The sequence below is a fragment of the Dermatophagoides pteronyssinus genome, unplaced genomic scaffold, assembly GCF_027571235.1.
Source record: "Dermatophagoides pteronyssinus isolate colony J.1.1.1.1 unplaced genomic scaffold, Derpt_VIB-CSIC_2022.12 sq0013, whole genome shotgun sequence".
Taxonomy (NCBI): Eukaryota; Metazoa; Arthropoda; class Arachnida; order Sarcoptiformes; family Pyroglyphidae; genus Dermatophagoides; species Dermatophagoides pteronyssinus.
This window is the reverse complement of record NW_027461537.1, coordinates 134406-151472: the sequence shown is the minus strand read 5'-3', so window position 1 is coordinate 151472 and position 17067 is coordinate 134406. Positions and strand designations below refer to the sequence as shown.

Genomic DNA, 17067 nt, shown 5'->3' with positions numbered 1-17067 from the left:
AGAAAAAAATGCACCGACAAAAATTTAAAATTCAGTGAAATAATATTGTTTTTGATGTTTTATTCGAAAGAAATTGTAAAAGGTCAAACTATATAGCAAATTTTTTGTTTGATTTTATGGCAATAGATTCTTGTATTTCGGTATTTGAAATCCTGATTTTTTTCCCGTGCCCCCATACATTTCATTTCCGTGATGTGAAAATAAAACAAAAAAAAAATTGAAAAAAACCATCTGGGATTTAATTCAATTTGTTTTCCAATCATTTCTACTCTTTCGATGAATTAATTCGGGATTTGAATTTTATTGTCCAGATTTTTTTTTCTTTTCTTTTGTTTTCATTCCGAATAAATTTTTGCTTTTCAAAAAAAAAAATTTATTTCAATAGAAGCACCAGTATGATGACCATTGACCAAAAACAAATTTCCAATTTTTTTTTTTTTGATAAAATTTGCCGATCAGGTGATTTTATTCAAATTTGTCGTCTGCGTACGAAATTATTATTTTTTTCAAAAAAAAATCGACGTCAATTATCAATAAAATGTACGACAACAAAAAAAAATAAAACATTCGACAGTAGCCATCGTATGACAAAATAGAATCATTTTTTTTTTTGCCTGGCGCGCGAAAAAAATAACAGAAATATATACAAAAAAAAGTAAAATTTCCTAATTCACGTGCAATGTTGATCGATCATTCGATCTATATTTATAATTTTTTTATCTTTTAATATTAATCGAATCCAAAATCAATCATTTCAGATAATCAATCAAATCAAATCAATAAAATATTTGATGAAAACATCAAAGGGAAAAAAATTTCATTTTTCGAATGATTTATAAATCATCATACGAATCTCGGACTATAAGTCCACAGTAAAAAAGAAAAACATTCGAATTAGAAAGGATCATCGAATTGTCATGTCGATGATGATGTTTGATGATGATGATGACGATGATCAATAAATGTGAATTGAATGAGAATCGTATGATTTTTTTTCATCCTTTTCATTATTATTAACATGTCAGTTACGTTGAGGATAATGATGATGATGATGAAAATGATGCCAGGAAGCATCATGCGTCGATTAAATGTAATGAATACCGTTGTTTTATATATAATCAATTGATTTTGATCGTATTCTGATTCTAATCACACACATTATTTGTTATTTTTTTTCAAAACAAAATCTCTTTACATATATAAATCGATGATGTTCAAACAAATTAGATTATTTGAATTATGTCAGTTACCGTGATCAATTTAATTGTTTGAAATTTTTCGTTTTGTTTTGTTTTTCATTTCTATTAATTTTATTGATTTCATCAGTAAATTTTTTTCATCTGTCAATTTCAAAGTGATTCATCTCAATTCAATCAAATCAAATCAAATTCAATAAAATAATTCTTTCATTCTCATTTTGTTTTCCAGGTATTTAATCCGTTAATTGTTTTTTCTTGTTTTATTTTTTTCAAGTTGAAAATCAATAAATCATTTTTTTGTCAGGTCTAATGATTTTGAATGAAATATGATTTTTTTTCTTCTTCTAAAAGTATAATTTCAGTCACATTTTTTTCCTTTTGTTTTTTTTATCGTTGAAAAAAAAATTACGTAATACAAAAAGAAAAAATAATTAACTTCAAAGTAATCATAATATAATCAATAAAATGACACCCGATATACACCGATAGTGTTCAATAATAATAATAATCGGTAGCAGTAGAAAATTATTGTTGTTGTCGTAATAATTATCCGACCAAAAAGAAAAACGTTGACACAAATTCTTTCAAAATTTTTCATTTTTTTTTGCTTGCTGATATTTGATGTCAAGATGATTGAAATTGACAAAAAAAAAAAAAAAAAAAAATTCACGCATCAATGCGATATGATCTTAATTATGTTTTTACTTATAATCAATGATAATGATAAGGTGATAATAATAATGACACTGCATCAGTTTTGACAATAATTATAATCATTCGGGTAAATAGAAAAGAGCCATAAGCCATAAGATCCAATTCTCTTCTCTTTACACGATCCAATGATACTAGTTTTTTCTTGGCTTTCCTTGTTTCATTGACACTGTGTGTTTTTTTCAGAGATTCAGCAAAAACGAAAAAAAATCTTATTTTCATTCTCCCCATTTTTTTTCTTCTATTCGAACCGTTGTCGAAATCATATCGATTGTTTTGATAATAAAAAATTTTTTTTTCTGTCTAATCTTTCATTCATTTGTTTTTTTTTGCTGGTGGTTTTTAGATTTGATTGATTCACAATACACACACACACAAACTGACTTATGATGGGTAAAAATTATATTGATGATGATATTGTTATATCCGGTATATCCGGTCGTTTTCCTGAATCGGATAATATTGATGAACTTAAAGAAAATCTTTATAATCATGTCGATATGGTTACCGAAGATGATCGTCGTTGGCCTGTTGGTGAGTTATATTTTTAAAAAAATGAAATTAAATGAATTTTACCATTTATCAAATTAATTCATTCAATCTAATCTCAATTCGTTAGGATTTTATGGTCTACCTGGTCGAAATGGAAAACTTAAAGATTTAAGTAAATTAGATGCTCAATTTTTTGGTATTCATGGTAAACAGGCACGTAATATGGATCCACAAGCAAGAATATTATTGGAATTAACATATGAAGCAATTGTTGATGCTGGTGTTAATCCACAAACATTACGTGGAACACGTACAGGTGTTTTTATTGGTTCATCAACATCCGAAGTTGAAGAAGCACTTGTTGAAGATATTGAACGTGCAAACGGTTATGCACTTACCGGTTGTTCACGATCAATGTTTTCGAATCGTATTTCATTTACATTCGATTTTCAAGGACCTAGCTATACTATGGATACGGCTTGTTCATCCAGTTTTATGGCATTACAACAGGCTATATTGGCTTTAAAAACAAATGAATGTGATCAAGCAATTGTTGGTGGTACTAATCTTTGTATTCGACCAGTAACATCGGTACAATTTCATAAATTAAATATGCTTTCACCTGAAGGTAAATGTCAACATCTTGATAATTCGGCCAATGGTTATGTACGATCAGAAAGTTGTTCGGCAATATTTTTACAACGAAAAATGGTCGCAAAACGTGTTTATGCTACGGTTGTACATGTTCGAACAAATACCGATGGTAATAAACCTGAAGGTATTACTTATCCATCATGGCATTCACAAATGACATTGATGCGTGAAACAGTCGAAGAATCAGGCATTGATCCAGCTGAAGTTCGATATGTTGAAGCACATGGAACCGGTACACCTGTTGGTGATCCAGTCGAAACCAAAGCTATTGCTCAAGTATTCTGTCCTGAACATCGCAAAGAACCATTATTGATTGGATCAGTTAAAACAAATCTTGGACATGCTGAACCAGCATCAGGACTTAATTCGTTGGCTAAAGTTTTGCTTACATTTCAGAATAAAATGATACCAGCAAATTTACATTTCAAATCACCTAATACGAACATTCCCGAATTGATCGAAGGTCGAATTAAACCGGTTACAGAAAATACTCCATTCGAAGATGGTATTGTTGCAGTTAATTCATTTGGTTTTGGTGGTGTAAATATTCATGTTCTATTGAAACCAAATGTTAAAGAATTGGATCCGATAAATTCTTCTATTGTAACCGAAATTCCAAGATTAATTCTCGCATCAGGCCGTACTGAAGATAGTGTTAATCATATTTTTGATTTTATTGAAAAAAATCCGGACAAAGTAAATGCAGAATTTTTAGCCCTACTTAACGATGTAGCAATGACAGAAGAAAATTCTGGTATGAATTCTCGTGGTTTTATGATTGCCGATAAACATCCGGATGGTGAAACAACATTTCCAAAAGAAATTAACCGAGTTCCGGAAAAACGACCCATTTGGTTTGTATATTCCGGTATGGGTAGTCAATGGACATCGATGGCACAAGGTCTTATGGCAATCGATATTTTTCGACAATCAATTGAAAAATCGGCTAATATTTTGAAAAAATTCGATATTGATCTGATGAATATATTAATGAGCAAAGATGAAAAAGTTCTTGACACAATTGTAGCACCATTCATTTCAATTGCAGCCGTACAAATTGCATTGACCGATTTGCTTCGTGCATTGAAAATCGAACCAGACGGTATTGTTGGTCATTCAGTTGGTGAACTTGGATGTGGATATGCTGATGGAACTTTTACTCATGAACAGATGCTTCTATCTGCTTATTGGCGTGGCCGTTGTGTAGAGATGGTCAATTTACCAAAAGGTCTGATGGCAGCCGTTGGTCTTACCTGGAATGAGGCAAAAGCTCGATGTCCATCAGGAGTAGTGCCTGCATGTCACAATTCACAAGATTCAGTGACCATTTCCGGTGACTATGATACTACCAAAAAATTTGTTGAACAATTGAAAAGTGAAAATATTTTTGCCCGTGAAGTGAAAAGTTGTAATATTGCATTCCATTGTCATTTTATGGAAAAAATTGCACCATCATTATTGAAAAAACTTGAAGAAATTATACCGGATCCTAAACTTCGATCATCACGTTGGCTTAGTTCATCTTTTTCGGAAGATCTTTGGAATGAAGAAAAAGCCAAATATTCATCGGCATCATATTTTGTACATAATCTTCAATCACCGGTTTTGTTTCATGAAGTTGTGCAGAAAATACCAAACAATGCTATTGTTATTGAAATTGCTCCACATTCATTGTTGCAACCAATTATCAAACGAACATTAGGTCCTGAAATTGCTTATCTTGGACTAATGAAACGTAACAATAATGATCAACAACAATCACTATTTCTAAATGCATTGGGTAAACTATATAATCTAGGATTTAATCCAAATATTTCCGTATTGTATCCAAAAATTGAATATCCAGTATCAAGAAATATTCAATCAATAAGTTCTTTAATCAAATGGGATCATTCACAATCATGGCTTGTATTATTGTATCCGGATTATTTTAATCCAAGTAATAAATCTGATCATTCGGTTAAAATAGATTTGAAAGAAAATTCTGAAAAATTCTATGCTGATCATTGTATTGATGGACGAATATTGTTTCCAGCAACTGGTTATCTTTATATTGCCTGGCAAATGTTAGCCAAACTTAAGGGACAAGTTTGTGAACAAACACCAGTTGTATTCGAAAATGTATCATTACATCGTGCAACTATTTTGCATGAAGAAACACCAGTTAAATTTGAAATACATCTTATGGAAAGTAATGGTGAATTTACAATCTGTGAAAATAATATGATTGTTGTTTCGGGTAAAATTCAACTTCCCGAAGGAAGCCCTGTAAAATTACAGGAAATATTAGATGAAAAACCAAAAGTTCAAACAATTCGATTAACTGGCAAAGAAGTTTATAAAGAACTTCGATTACGAGGCTATGATTATGGACATAATTTTCAAGGAATTATTGATGCTGATTCGAATGAAGGTCGACTTAAATTTTCCAATTGGGTTGTATTGGCTGACAATATGTTACAGTTAGGAATATTGGGCAAAAATAATCGTGGCTTATATCTACCGGTACGATTTCAATCTGTACGTTGTGATCCAAAAATACTTTATGATGCCGTTGAAAAATCTGATGGTGTATTATCGGTAATTCATGATCATCGAATCAATTCGATCATTGCTCCTGGTCTTGAAATTCAAGGATTAAAAGTAAATTTAGCACCTCGACGAATAAACAGTCAGATTCCAACGTTGGAAAAATGTCATTTTACTGCCTACAATCAATCAGGTGTTCTTGATCAACAAATTCATACGAAATTGAATGAATACAATAATGTATTGGCTTATGTAACGAATCAATTAATTGATAAATTGAAAATATCATCGATTACAAAATCATCAGTAAAAATTGATGAATCATTGCTTAAAAATTATTTGGAAGCTTCGAATAAATATCCAATTTTATCCACACTTCAACAATTATCAATGGGTCAGAAACTTGAAGATATCATTGATCAGATTGATTTTACATCTGATCCATTATGGATGGCTCATGAATCCTATATCAATGTACCGATTCATGTGATTATTGAAAATCGTATGACAGCTCGATTAAATATAGCCGAAGTAAATCCAACAAAACGACCTTTAATTTCACTTGTTAAAAAATCGATCGAATCATCTGGTTATCCAATCAATGTTGATTATACTATTCTAACAACTGATCATCAAGATTTGGCTGAAGAAATCGAACAAGTTACATGGAATCCAAAAGAACGTTTATCAATCGCATCAGATTCGACTGATTTGATTATCTACAAAGATAGTCATTTACAATCATTATTCAATAATCAATCAATCGATTATTCAACAATGATCGAATCAATGTATCAATCAATCAAAGATGGTGGTTTTCTTATGGCCATTTTCCGTTCTAAACCAACACCGGCTGAAAATTTACTATTAACAATGAAAAAACTCAACACCTTAAATACCGATCATATTGATCAATTCAAATTGAAAGCCGAAAAATTTGGTTTTGAATTGATTTCTGAACGATCAGATGAAATGACAAGCAATGTATTGTTATGGCGAAAAATCGATCATCCAATTCCGGTAAATGGACAGGCTATAATCAATGTATCTGCATTTGATTATGACAAATGGGTTGAAGAATTGAAAACTAAAATGGTTGAATATCAAAAACGAAATATCGGTGAAAATATCTGGCTAATTGCTAATGATAATCCATCGAATGGTGTAGTCGGTCTTGTTAAATGTCTTCGACAAGAACCTGGCGGTGATCGTATTCGTTGCATTTTAGGTACTGATATTAAAGGCTCTGAACTTCCTTCATTTTCATCATTCGATCAAGCATTCTATTCGAAAATATTGAAAAAAGATTTAGTTATGAATGTATATCGTCAAAAACAATTTGGATCATTTCGACATTATGAATTGGATGATGTCACTACAAAAATGACTACCGAACATGCCTATCTAAATGTTGCTGTTCGCGGTGATCTATCCAGCCTTAATTGGTATGAATCTCAACATAAATTTTGGCGACAATTGCCCGAAACATTACAAAAATCAAAGGGCGATCTATACACCGTATATTATGCACCATTAAATTTCCGTGATGTAATGTTGGCAACAGGAAAACTACCACCAGATGCTTTACCTGGTGATCTTGCCCTACAAGATTGTATACTTGGTCTAGAATTTGCTGGTCGTGATCAACAAGGTAAACGTGTTATGGGTATGGTACCAGCAAAAGGTTTAGCTACATCAGTGTTAATACAAGATCAAGATTTTGTTTGGCCAATTCCGGATAATTGGACTATGGAACAAGCATCAACTGTACCGGTCGTTTATAGTACTGCTTTTTATGCATTGATTGTACGGGGTGAATTGGAACCTGGAGAAATTGTTCTGATTCATTCGGGTAGTGGTGGTGTTGGTCAAGCTGCAATAGCTATTTGTCTTAGTATGGGTTGTACAGTTTTTACAACTGTTGGTTCGAACGAAAAACGTGAATATTTGAAACAAAGATTTCCACAATTAACTGATCGAAATATAGCCAATTCGAGAGATACATCATTCGAACAGCACATTCTTCGTCAAACAAATGGTTACGGTGTAGATTTGGTTTTGAATTCATTGGCCGAAGAAAAACTTGAAGCAAGTGTTCGATGTGTTGCACAACATGGCCGTTTCTTGGAGATTGGTAAATATGATCTTTCACAAAATAATCCATTGGGTATGGCTGCATTTTTGAAAAATATTGCTTTTCATGGAATTCTATTGGATGCTTTAATGGATCGTGATAGTCCATCACCATTGGTTGAAGCACATAGAAAAATGGTATCGAAATTAGTTCATGATGGAATAGCTACCGGTGTTGTTCAACCACTGAAATCAAATTCATTTGAAATGGATAAAACAGAACAGGCATTCCGTTTTATGGCTACTGGTAAACATATTGGAAAAGTTGTCATCAAAATTCGACAGGAAGAAAATTCGAAAACAATTCGTCCGACTGTACAACCAGTAATGGCTATTGCTCGTACAGTACTTCATGAAACAAAAAGTTATATCATTACTGGTGGTCTTGGTGGTTTTGGTTTGGAATTAGCTCGTTGGCTAATTGAACGTGGTGCACGAAAGTTAGTACTTGTTTCAAGAAATGGTGTTCAACAACAATATCAACATTATTGTCTTGAACAATTTGAATTATCTGGCGTTCGTGTTCATATTTCACAAGCAAACATTCTAACCGTTGATGGTGTAAATCAATTGTTTAAGGAAGCATCATCAATGGCTCCTGTTGGTGGTGTTTTTCATTTGGCAATGGTTCTCAGTGATGGTTTCATCGAAAATCAAACTGCCGAATCATTTGAAAAAGTTTGTGCGGCTAAAGTTCGTGGTACACAAAATTTGGATGTTATCAGTCGAAAAGTATGTCCAGATTTGGATTATTTTGTTACCTTTTCATCGATCAGTTGTGGTCGTGGTAATGCTGGTCAATCTAATTATGGTTTTGCTAATTCATCAATGGAACGTGTTTGTGAACTTCGTCGTGCTGCTGGACTTCATGGTCTTGCTATTCAATGGGGTGCAATCGGTGATGTAGGTGTTGTTTCCGAACAAATGGGTGGTAATAATGTTGTAATTGGTGGTACGATGCCACAACGTATACCATCATGTTTGGCAGTTTTGGATCGTTTCTTACAAATGAACGATGCTGTCTATTGTTCACATGTTCGTGCAAAACGTAACAATGAAAAATCTGCTTCATCATCTGCTGGAAGTGGACAAGATTTGTTGAAAACGATTTCAAATATTCTTGGCATTAAACAGATGGATAATCTTGCACCGAATACATCGTTAGCCGAATTAGGTATGGATTCATTAATGGCTGTTGAAGTGAAACAATTTCTCGAAAGAAATTATGAAGTAATACTTTCGGTTCAAGAATTACGATCATTAACTGTAAAAAATCTAATGGAAATTGGTGGTCTAAATCAAGCAACCGATTCGCAAGCCAAAAATTCCAAAAATACAACATCCTCAACAGCTATGACATTATCGATACCTGTTTTGAAATTACCCACGGAAAAATATATAAAATTAAACAATAATGGTAAAGGTCTACCGATTTTCTTTTTACCACCTATTGAAGGAAATTTCGAATTGCTCAAACAATTGGCTCAAAAATGTTCGAATCCAGTATTTGGCCTAAATTGGACTGCTGAACTTCGTAATTTTCATTCAATTGAACAAGCAAGTAATTATTTTGTTCGATTGACAACGGAAATAGTTGATGATGGATCGACCATCAATATTGTTGGTTATTCATTCGGAACAATCATTGCATTCGATATGGCGCTCCAATTGCAATCAAATCAAACAAATGTATCGTTGATCTTGTTGGATGGATCACCAATTAATATGGGTTCATTTATACATTTATATCGTGAACGAATTTATAATGTTAATAATGATGAACATTCGAAAGAAACAGAATCATTGATTTTCTTTCTTAGTCAACTAACTCGTATTGATTTGGATCAACTACGACAACAGCTAATAGCTATGAAAGATAAACAACAACAATTACGTAAAGTTGCAGAAATTCTTGTTGAAAAAGGTTTGATTCAATCGGCGGATATATCCGATACAATGGTAGCAATTGAAACTTTTACCTTAAAATTAATGATGTTGGCAGAATATAAACCGGAACAAAAATTCGTTGGCAACATTACGTTGATACGCGCTGAAGAATCACTAGTTAAAAGTGGTGAACAAGATGAAGATTATGGTTGTTCAAAGGTAAATTTTTAATCAAATTTTATTAATTTTTTGTTTATTTTTAAAACGTTTTTTATTTTTATATAAATTTTATATAGATTGTAACGGGTAAATGTGAATGTCATAAATTACCTGGTAATCATCAGACATTCATCACCGATAATGTGGATCAAATTTCCGAATTAATTCAACAAAAATTAATTTAAATTTTTTTTTACTTGATTATGCATAAATTTTATTATTTCAAAATTCAATAATTATTAGACAAATATAAATCTACTTTTTTTTGTTATTAAAAAAATGTTATTATCGTTAATCAATCATCAATAATGAAAAACAAAATCGATTCAAATTGTAAATGAGTTTGCATGTCAATTTAATCAAAATTGATTAATAACTCTTCTTTTATTGGTTCTTTAACAGGCTCCGGTTGTTGTTGTTGTTGTTGCAACTGTTCGGGATGTTGTTGTGATTGATGTGGTGGTGCTTGCATTCCACCATACGTTGCTGGAGCATATCCATTGTTTGTTGTAACAGTTTGTGGTTGTTGTGAATGTGGTGCCATATATGCAACAGGTTGATGTTGATGCTGTGGCATATAATATGATTGTTGAGGTATCATAGAATTCGGACCACCAGCGACTGTATGATCAGGCATCGATGCAGGTGGATATTGTTGGGGTGGCTGAGCCATCATTTGTGATGGTGGTTGGGCAGCCATTCCATGTGGATTTGATGTAGGCTGATAATAAGTTCCTGGATGTGGATGATATGGACCCATTGCTGCTGATGAATTCCATGGCATTTGCGGCTGCGGTTGTTGTGGCTGAGGAATCGACGCCGGATTTGTACCAAATTTCAATAATTCTGTTCGCATCATTAATTCGCGTTCTTGTTCTTGCATTCGTTGAATGGCCAATTCACGTTGATATTGCAGATATTGTTGTTTTTGTTTACGCATTATATCTAATTTTTGAGCCATTTGTTGCTGCCGCAAACGTTCAGCTTCGGCTGCAGCACGTTTCAGTTGATCACGATGTTCATCTCGCAATGCATCCAATGCAGCACGTGCATCACGAATCTGTTGTATTTTGTCCTGCAATCGTTCACAATTAGAACGAGATTCACTTGTCTGTTGCATGTACATCATCAAATGAGAATGCATATTAGTTAGATTCATAAACAAAGCTTGAACACCGCTATCATTTGTAATTGGACGGCCACGAAGTTTATTTGATTGTAGCCGATTGACAAAAATCTCAATTGTTGATTGAAGATTTTTCATGAAATTTTCCAATTCAGCATCATTCTGTTGACCAAATTTATTTTGAGAAGTCATTTTTGATTCATTATCTACTTTAGCAACAGATGATGAATTACTGGTTGATATAGGTGTTGGTGCACTTGGCGACGGTGACGGTTCATAATCACCAAAACTTTGAGATCTTTGTTCCCAATATTCTCGATTCAAATAGCGAGCTAATTCTGGATCATCATTTTCAATATCCAGATCAGTTTTTGCCACCGCCGATGATGATGACGATTTTTTACCACTTTTCGATTTTGAGGACGATTTCGAACCCGAACTTTTCTTATGAGATTTATTTGATTGTCCAGTGCTGCCAGAAGATTTGCGAAATTGTCGCATTTTTTCATATTCCAGGTTTTCGGCTTCACTTTTTGATAATGCCAATGCGAGCTGTAATTCTTCTTCTTCCTGAATTTCTTGTTCAGTTTTAGTTTTAGTCGGTGTTGTTGGATTCGATGAATTTGCTGATCCCTTAGCCTTAGCAGAATTTTCGGCCAAATCATTCATTGGCATAGTTTTTATTTCGATTTTTTTGTTAATTTTATCATAACAAAGATCACAAACACGAACTTCTTTTTCAATGCCGAATTTCGGAATGGTCGAAGTTTTCGCCGAACATTTCGCACAGAACACTTGTCCGCAATGACGACAATGATGTTTACGATTCATAACCGTAAATGATGTACGACAACGATGACAACATTCACCATCCGACCATTCTGGTGCTAAATCAGCAGAAAACATAGCATCACTTTCTTTCAACGTTGGAAATTGGAAGCCTTCAGCCTTCATTAATCTCATTTGATCACTGACTGCTTTGAATGATGGTTCCTTACGGAATGCATGTGCCCATGCTTGTATAAGACGTAAAATTTCATTTTTAACTTTGATATCCGAACTGTTTCGCAACATAGTATGCATTTCTTCCATAAATTCTTTTGTGGCTAATTCGAAATGCAATATAGGTCCACAATTTTTCACACATGATTCCAATACTTTTAGGGCCATCAATTGAACATTTGGATTAGTTGCATTTAACTTTCTCTTGATTGCAGACAACGCATATCTGGGTCTAAAATAAAGAAAGAAAATATAATTTCGAAAAATTTCCAAAAACAAACAAGAATGAAAACATACTGGACATCATTTTGACGGATTGCATCACAAATTTGCATTATACTTCCCCAATCTGGTTCCAAATTCGTTAGACTAGTTGCTTTTTCTAAAGAAGAAAAATTGATTTTGAAAACTTTTCATTCTAAAATTTTATTATTATTATTATTATTACCAAGCAATTTATCAAACGGAGATGTTGAGCTTTTAAACATTTTCTTTGATCAATGAATCTTTCTTGAAAAGAATTTTAAACAAACAAATTTATTTAGGATTAAAATCTTTGATAAACAATACGATGACAATGATTAAAAACCAACAAAAAAAATTAATAAACTTCGCAGTTAGATTGGTTCAACAATAATAATAAGAACAATAAAGAATTGTTAATCAATGGATTTAATCATAAACAACGTTACCACTATAAATAGGATACCGCCTGATTTTTTTGTTTGTTTGTTTGTTTTACCTGATTTTTTTTTATTTTTGATCGGGTATGATTTACTATTCAAACACCAAAATCGAGGTCAAATCATGGTGGCATTTATTTATTTTATTTTGTAATATACCAACATTAACTTAATTCTATTGTAATCAAATTATTAGTTAATAATTTTGTTTAGAATCGAATCATCAAATACCATAAGGGTGTTGACAAGAATTTTTTTTTTAATAACCCAAAATAAAATTGAATTTCAATATCAAATTATCGTTCCTAAACTATTGATAATATTCTATCTATATAATTCAAAATCTGATCCATATAAATTTTGCTCAGGATTGTTATGACAATTTTATCTCTTCGATTTTATACTCATTGCAGTATACAGATGAAAACATGCGTGCCTTTGGAATTAAATTTTGATGTAAATAGCCAGCACCCATTTTTTTTAAAAAAAAACCTGTATAAATTCTACCTGTTCGACTCGCATGAACGATTGATTGAATGAGTCATTTGGGTTCAATTCTAAAGTAATCAAAAATCAGTGTCTTATCTATTGTTTTCTTTAAAAGTTCTATTGAAAAATCTTATATAAAATTTATCTTTTCGAAATCAACAATGAGCACATCGAAATCGAATTCTCATCAACAAATGGCCATCCAAATGGATCGGGTTCGTTTCATGATGAATTATTTTTTTGGCATTTTTAAATTTAATTGATTAAAATTTATTCTTTTAAACAATTGATAGGCATGGAAACCAGTATTCGATCGATTTGATCGTCATCGTACTGGCCAAATACGTTTAGGTGATTTCAAACGTATTCTACATGAAAGTAATAATCATTTTAGTGAAGATGTATCGATCGATGTTTTGGAATCATTATTACAGAATGAAAATGATGATCGATTGATTGATTATCAACAATTTCTCAATTTGGTTGGTATTCATTTGAAAATGGAAAAATTTTAATTTCTTTCGAATTCATTTATTTTACAGATTTACAATTCACGATTAGATACACAGATTCAATCACGGCTACATCGACTAGTTCGATATGCTGCTATGGCTGTTGTACCAAAATCACAACGTCAATCTGTCATACGTAAATATCTGGATGAATATAATTGTATGCCACCACCGATATTCATATTGACCATCAGTATCATTGAAATAGCCATTTTTATATATTATTGTGTCATCTTGGGTGAAGTTTCTACTTCTGGTCCTGTACCATGGAAAAGTATTTTAATCTATAATCCTTGTCGGCGTTATGAAGTTTGGCGTTTTTTCACCTATATGTTCATTCATGCTGGATTCTATCACTTATTCAGTAATTTGTTAATTCAATTGGTTTTGGGTATCCCGCTTGAAATGGTACATAAATGGTGGCGTATAGGTATCGTTTACATAACCGGTGTGATTGCCGGATCACTTGCCAGTTCTCTTTCGGATCCTCATACATTTTTAGCTGGCGCTAGTGGTGGTGTTTATGCTTTATTAGCTGCACACTTAGCCAATGTTGTAATGAATTGGGAAGAAATGGATTTCAATTGGGCTCGTTTATTGACAATTATTATTTTCGTTTCGACTGACATAAGTGTTGCTGTATATGATCGTTATAAAACAAGTCAACGTAATCGTGTTAGTTATTCTGCTCATCTAGCTGGTTCATTAGTCGGTTTATTTGTTGGATTTAACGTTCTACGGAATTTAAAAGCAAAACGTTGGGAATTAATTTTGGCTTGGTTTTCATTATTGGTTTATATCATATTCATGACTGTTGCAATTTTATTTAATATTTTCTATGATGATTATTACTACAATCCAAACGATCCAGAAGTTTGTAAACAGGCTTACTAAATTATACTGCCCTTTCAAATTGCCTTTAATCTTTTGACATTTCATTTATTCATTAATTTCATTCTGTTTTTTCGATCATCTTTTTGATAAAATAAAAATTCAAATTTAAATTTAAAAAATTGCGCTATTGTGTCCTTTCGTAGAGAACGTACCCTAACGAATAATCGATTGATCAATTCGAATGTTTATATTTATTTGCTCGAAATTTTTTACGAATTAGAAAAAAAAATTGATGCGGCTCGATTGTTTAGTGAATTTTAATTTATTTTATTGTAAAAATGAAATTTATTACTTAAAAAATGCCTCTACCAAATTCAATTAAAAATTTTATCGGTAAATATATTTTTTTGGTGATTGTTTTCAATTATTTTGATTGGACAATTTTTCTCATTTTAGCCAACAGTCGTGATAAGTTGAATCAATTAGATTCGAATGGTTCGAAAAAATCAAATAATTCACCATCTACATCATCTAAAGGTCGATATTCATCCAATCGAAATGATAATTTTATCGCCAGCAATAATAATGATCTTTCATCAAGCCATAAAACGAGTGCCAAACAGACATTATCACAGATTAGTGGCCTACATTCACATCGAAATCTTAAACCATCATATCAGATGTTATTAGCTGAATCCATGTATGATCCAAGCGTTTCCGTTCGGCTTGATTCTTGTTTAACATGTACATTTGATGAATGTTTTACTGTCGAACAAAATGCCGATGTTCTTCTGTGTTTCGTCCAATTTATGGAATCATTAGGATCACACGCTAATATAGTGATAAAATGTTTTCTTCAGACAAATTGTCTGATGTTTTTTATTCAAGAAAAATTTCCCGGTGATAACAAAGATCCATCACTTGAAGATCAAGAAGAACTTAAGAAAAATTATCAAAATTTTCTTAATGATTTTCGACGAATATTTAATCAATTAGTAAATGAAAATAACGATGCCACTAATATAACCGATGCTGGCCAATCAACCAAAAATTCCGTGATAATCGATTTAAACGTCCACTCAAAAGTGATTGAATTATTTGATCATGATGATGATGACCAAATCATTCCAAATTATCAACAACTCCAATTATCATTTAAAATATTCGAATCATTTCGACAATCTTTATCCCAAAAAATTGAATGTGAATATTACGAAAAATTTCTTCGTTCAAATTTTTTTCTTAAATATGAATCCGAAGTATTGAGAGAGAAAAAATTTCAACTTTCTGATATATTATTTTCCCATACATTAATCTCGTCAGCTTTTATGGATTTTATGGCCACTGAACGTATGAAATGTTTTGTCGATTTTTTAGTACAATATCGAAATTATCGAAAATTCTCTGGACAACATTCCGATGCCTGTGCTTTATATAATCGATTTTTTAATTGTCGTGCAGCTTCAATCGAAAGCTTTCTTCAGGTTTCCGAACCAATCATTGAACAATTACGATCATCAATTATAGATCTAAAAGATCCGATAACAGAATTCCAGCCCGATTGTTTTGATCGAATCGCAAATATTCTGTTGCAATATTTTTCCAAAACATATTTTCCACAATTTCTTGACAGTAGTCATTTTCGTGAATATATACAGAATTGTGATCAAAAATTACAAAATCAATCGAAAGCAAAACGATCATCAATGAAAATATCATCTGTGAATGATATTGAAAATCATAAATCAAATTCTCTAAATATTGATATGACCAATCAATCAGATCTTTTATGGAATCGTGATCTAAAAGATCGATTACAATTTACCTATATCGATAAATATGGTCGTATAAATAGTACATTAGAACCGGAGCCACCACGATCATCACCGGGTGTTGATCGTTCAAAATTGACACAATTTTTTCGTCGACTTTCATTTGGTAATTCTGCTAATCGAATCCAATCAGAAGATGATGCATGGCGTATAGCTGAAAGTATTATTAATGATGTTTGTTCTGTTACAAATCGACAACAACCAGAACATCCGATTGAATTTGATGATTCTAATCAATAAATGAATTATCTATATCAACTCTTTTATTTATATTTGTATGATTTGACAATCTAATTATTTCTGTTTGCTATTTGCAAATTTTTTTTTTTGCTTGTCTGTTTTATTTATTACAAATGAAAATTATAATTTTTTAAAACAAATGCTTTAATAAACGAACGATTACAATGAGGGGAAAACCCTGTTTCTAATAATTGGTGATTTTTTTTCGATGTTGCTTATTCTTTGAATTTTCTGTATTCGAAATTAAGGCCAATGACAGTCGAAAAGTTGTTTGTTTGTTTTTTTAAGGGAAAAAAATTCATCAATTTTCTGACAAAAAAAAAGAAGATTTAACGATATTAATCTATCGAATGATGGCTAACAACCAAACCTGTATATATTCAATAATAATGATGATCATCATCATCATCAAAATTATCATTCGGATACATCTGGAAATTTCATTTTCTGCAATAAAATAGTGATTGAGAGAGAGAAAGAGAGAGAGAAAACATGTAAATAATTTTTTTTTACTGATTGTCACTA

General features: G+C 31.9%; 4 protein-coding genes across 4 annotated transcripts; 3 read left to right on the top strand and 1 right to left on the bottom strand.

Annotated features, from left to right (window-relative positions):
- The first annotated feature begins 1272 nt into the window (after window positions 1-1272).
- FASN1 (Fatty acid synthase 1) lies at window positions 1273-10119 on the top strand. The gene is made up of 4 exons (XM_027340507.2): window positions 1273-1428; window positions 2257-2444; window positions 2530-9824; window positions 9902-10119. The coding sequence occupies exons 2-4, from the start codon at window positions 2297-2299 to the stop codon at window positions 10007-10009; spliced, it is 7551 nt and encodes a 2516-aa protein (XP_027196308.2). The 5' UTR covers window positions 1273-1428; window positions 2257-2296; the 3' UTR covers window positions 10010-10119.
- Window positions 10075-12591, bottom strand: Hrs (Hepatocyte growth factor regulated tyrosine kinase substrate). The gene is made up of 3 exons (XM_027340512.2): window positions 12401-12591; window positions 12250-12334; window positions 10075-12184 (listed from the first exon to the last, which is right to left on the bottom strand). The coding sequence occupies exons 1-3, from the start codon at window positions 12438-12440 to the stop codon at window positions 10180-10182; spliced, it is 2130 nt and encodes a 709-aa protein (XP_027196313.1). The 5' UTR covers window positions 12441-12591; the 3' UTR covers window positions 10075-10179.
- A 60-nt stretch (window positions 12592-12651) lies between these two features.
- Window positions 12652-14649, top strand: LOC113790814 (rhomboid-related protein 2-like). The gene is made up of 3 exons (XM_027340518.2): window positions 12652-13339; window positions 13418-13606; window positions 13667-14649. The coding sequence occupies exons 1-3, from the start codon at window positions 13286-13288 to the stop codon at window positions 14528-14530; spliced, it is 1107 nt and encodes a 368-aa protein (XP_027196319.1). The 5' UTR covers window positions 12652-13285; the 3' UTR covers window positions 14531-14649.
- A 22-nt stretch (window positions 14650-14671) lies between these two features.
- Window positions 14672-16733, top strand: pkaap (A-kinase anchoring protein pkaap). Its single transcript, XM_027340523.2, has 2 exons — window positions 14672-14863; window positions 14927-16733. Exons 1-2 carry the CDS (start codon window positions 14830-14832, stop codon window positions 16540-16542), a joined length of 1650 nt encoding a protein of 549 aa, XP_027196324.2. The 5' UTR covers window positions 14672-14829; the 3' UTR covers window positions 16543-16733.
- Window positions 16734-17067: the final 334 nt, after the last annotated feature.

Bases quoted from the DNA above. Each gene is read 5' to 3' on its own strand.
- FASN1 (XM_027340507.2), top strand. From the start codon at position 2,297: ATGATGGGTAAAAATTATATTGATGATGATATTGTTATATCCGGTATA. The intron at 2,445-2,529 runs GTGAGTTATATT...TCAATTCGTTAG, and splicing joins TGATCGTCGTTGGCCTGTTG to GATTTTATGGTCTACCTGGT. The intron at 9,825-9,901 runs GTAAATTTTTAA...AATTTTATATAG, and splicing joins AAGATTATGGTTGTTCAAAG to ATTGTAACGGGTAAATGTGA.
- Hrs (XM_027340512.2), bottom strand. From the start codon at position 12,440: ATGTTTAAAAGCTCAACATCTCCGTTTGATAAATTGCTTG. The intron at 12,335-12,400 runs GTAATAATAATA...TTTCTTCTTTAG, and splicing joins TCCGTTTGATAAATTGCTTG to AAAAAGCAACTAGTCTAACG. The intron at 12,185-12,249 runs GTATGTTTTCAT...TCTTTATTTTAG, and splicing joins ATCCGTCAAAATGATGTCCA to ACCCAGATATGCGTTGTCTG.
- LOC113790814 (XM_027340518.2), top strand. From the start codon at position 13,286: ATGAGCACATCGAAATCGAATTCTCATCAACAAATGGCCATCCAAATG. The intron at 13,340-13,417 runs GTTCGTTTCATG...AACAATTGATAG, and splicing joins TGGCCATCCAAATGGATCGG to GCATGGAAACCAGTATTCGA. The intron at 13,607-13,666 runs GTTGGTATTCAT...TTTATTTTACAG, and splicing joins ATCAACAATTTCTCAATTTG to ATTTACAATTCACGATTAGA.
- pkaap (XM_027340523.2), top strand. From the start codon at position 14,830: ATGCCTCTACCAAATTCAATTAAAAATTTTATCG. The intron at 14,864-14,926 runs GTAAATATATTT...TTCTCATTTTAG, and splicing joins TTCAATTAAAAATTTTATCG to CCAACAGTCGTGATAAGTTG.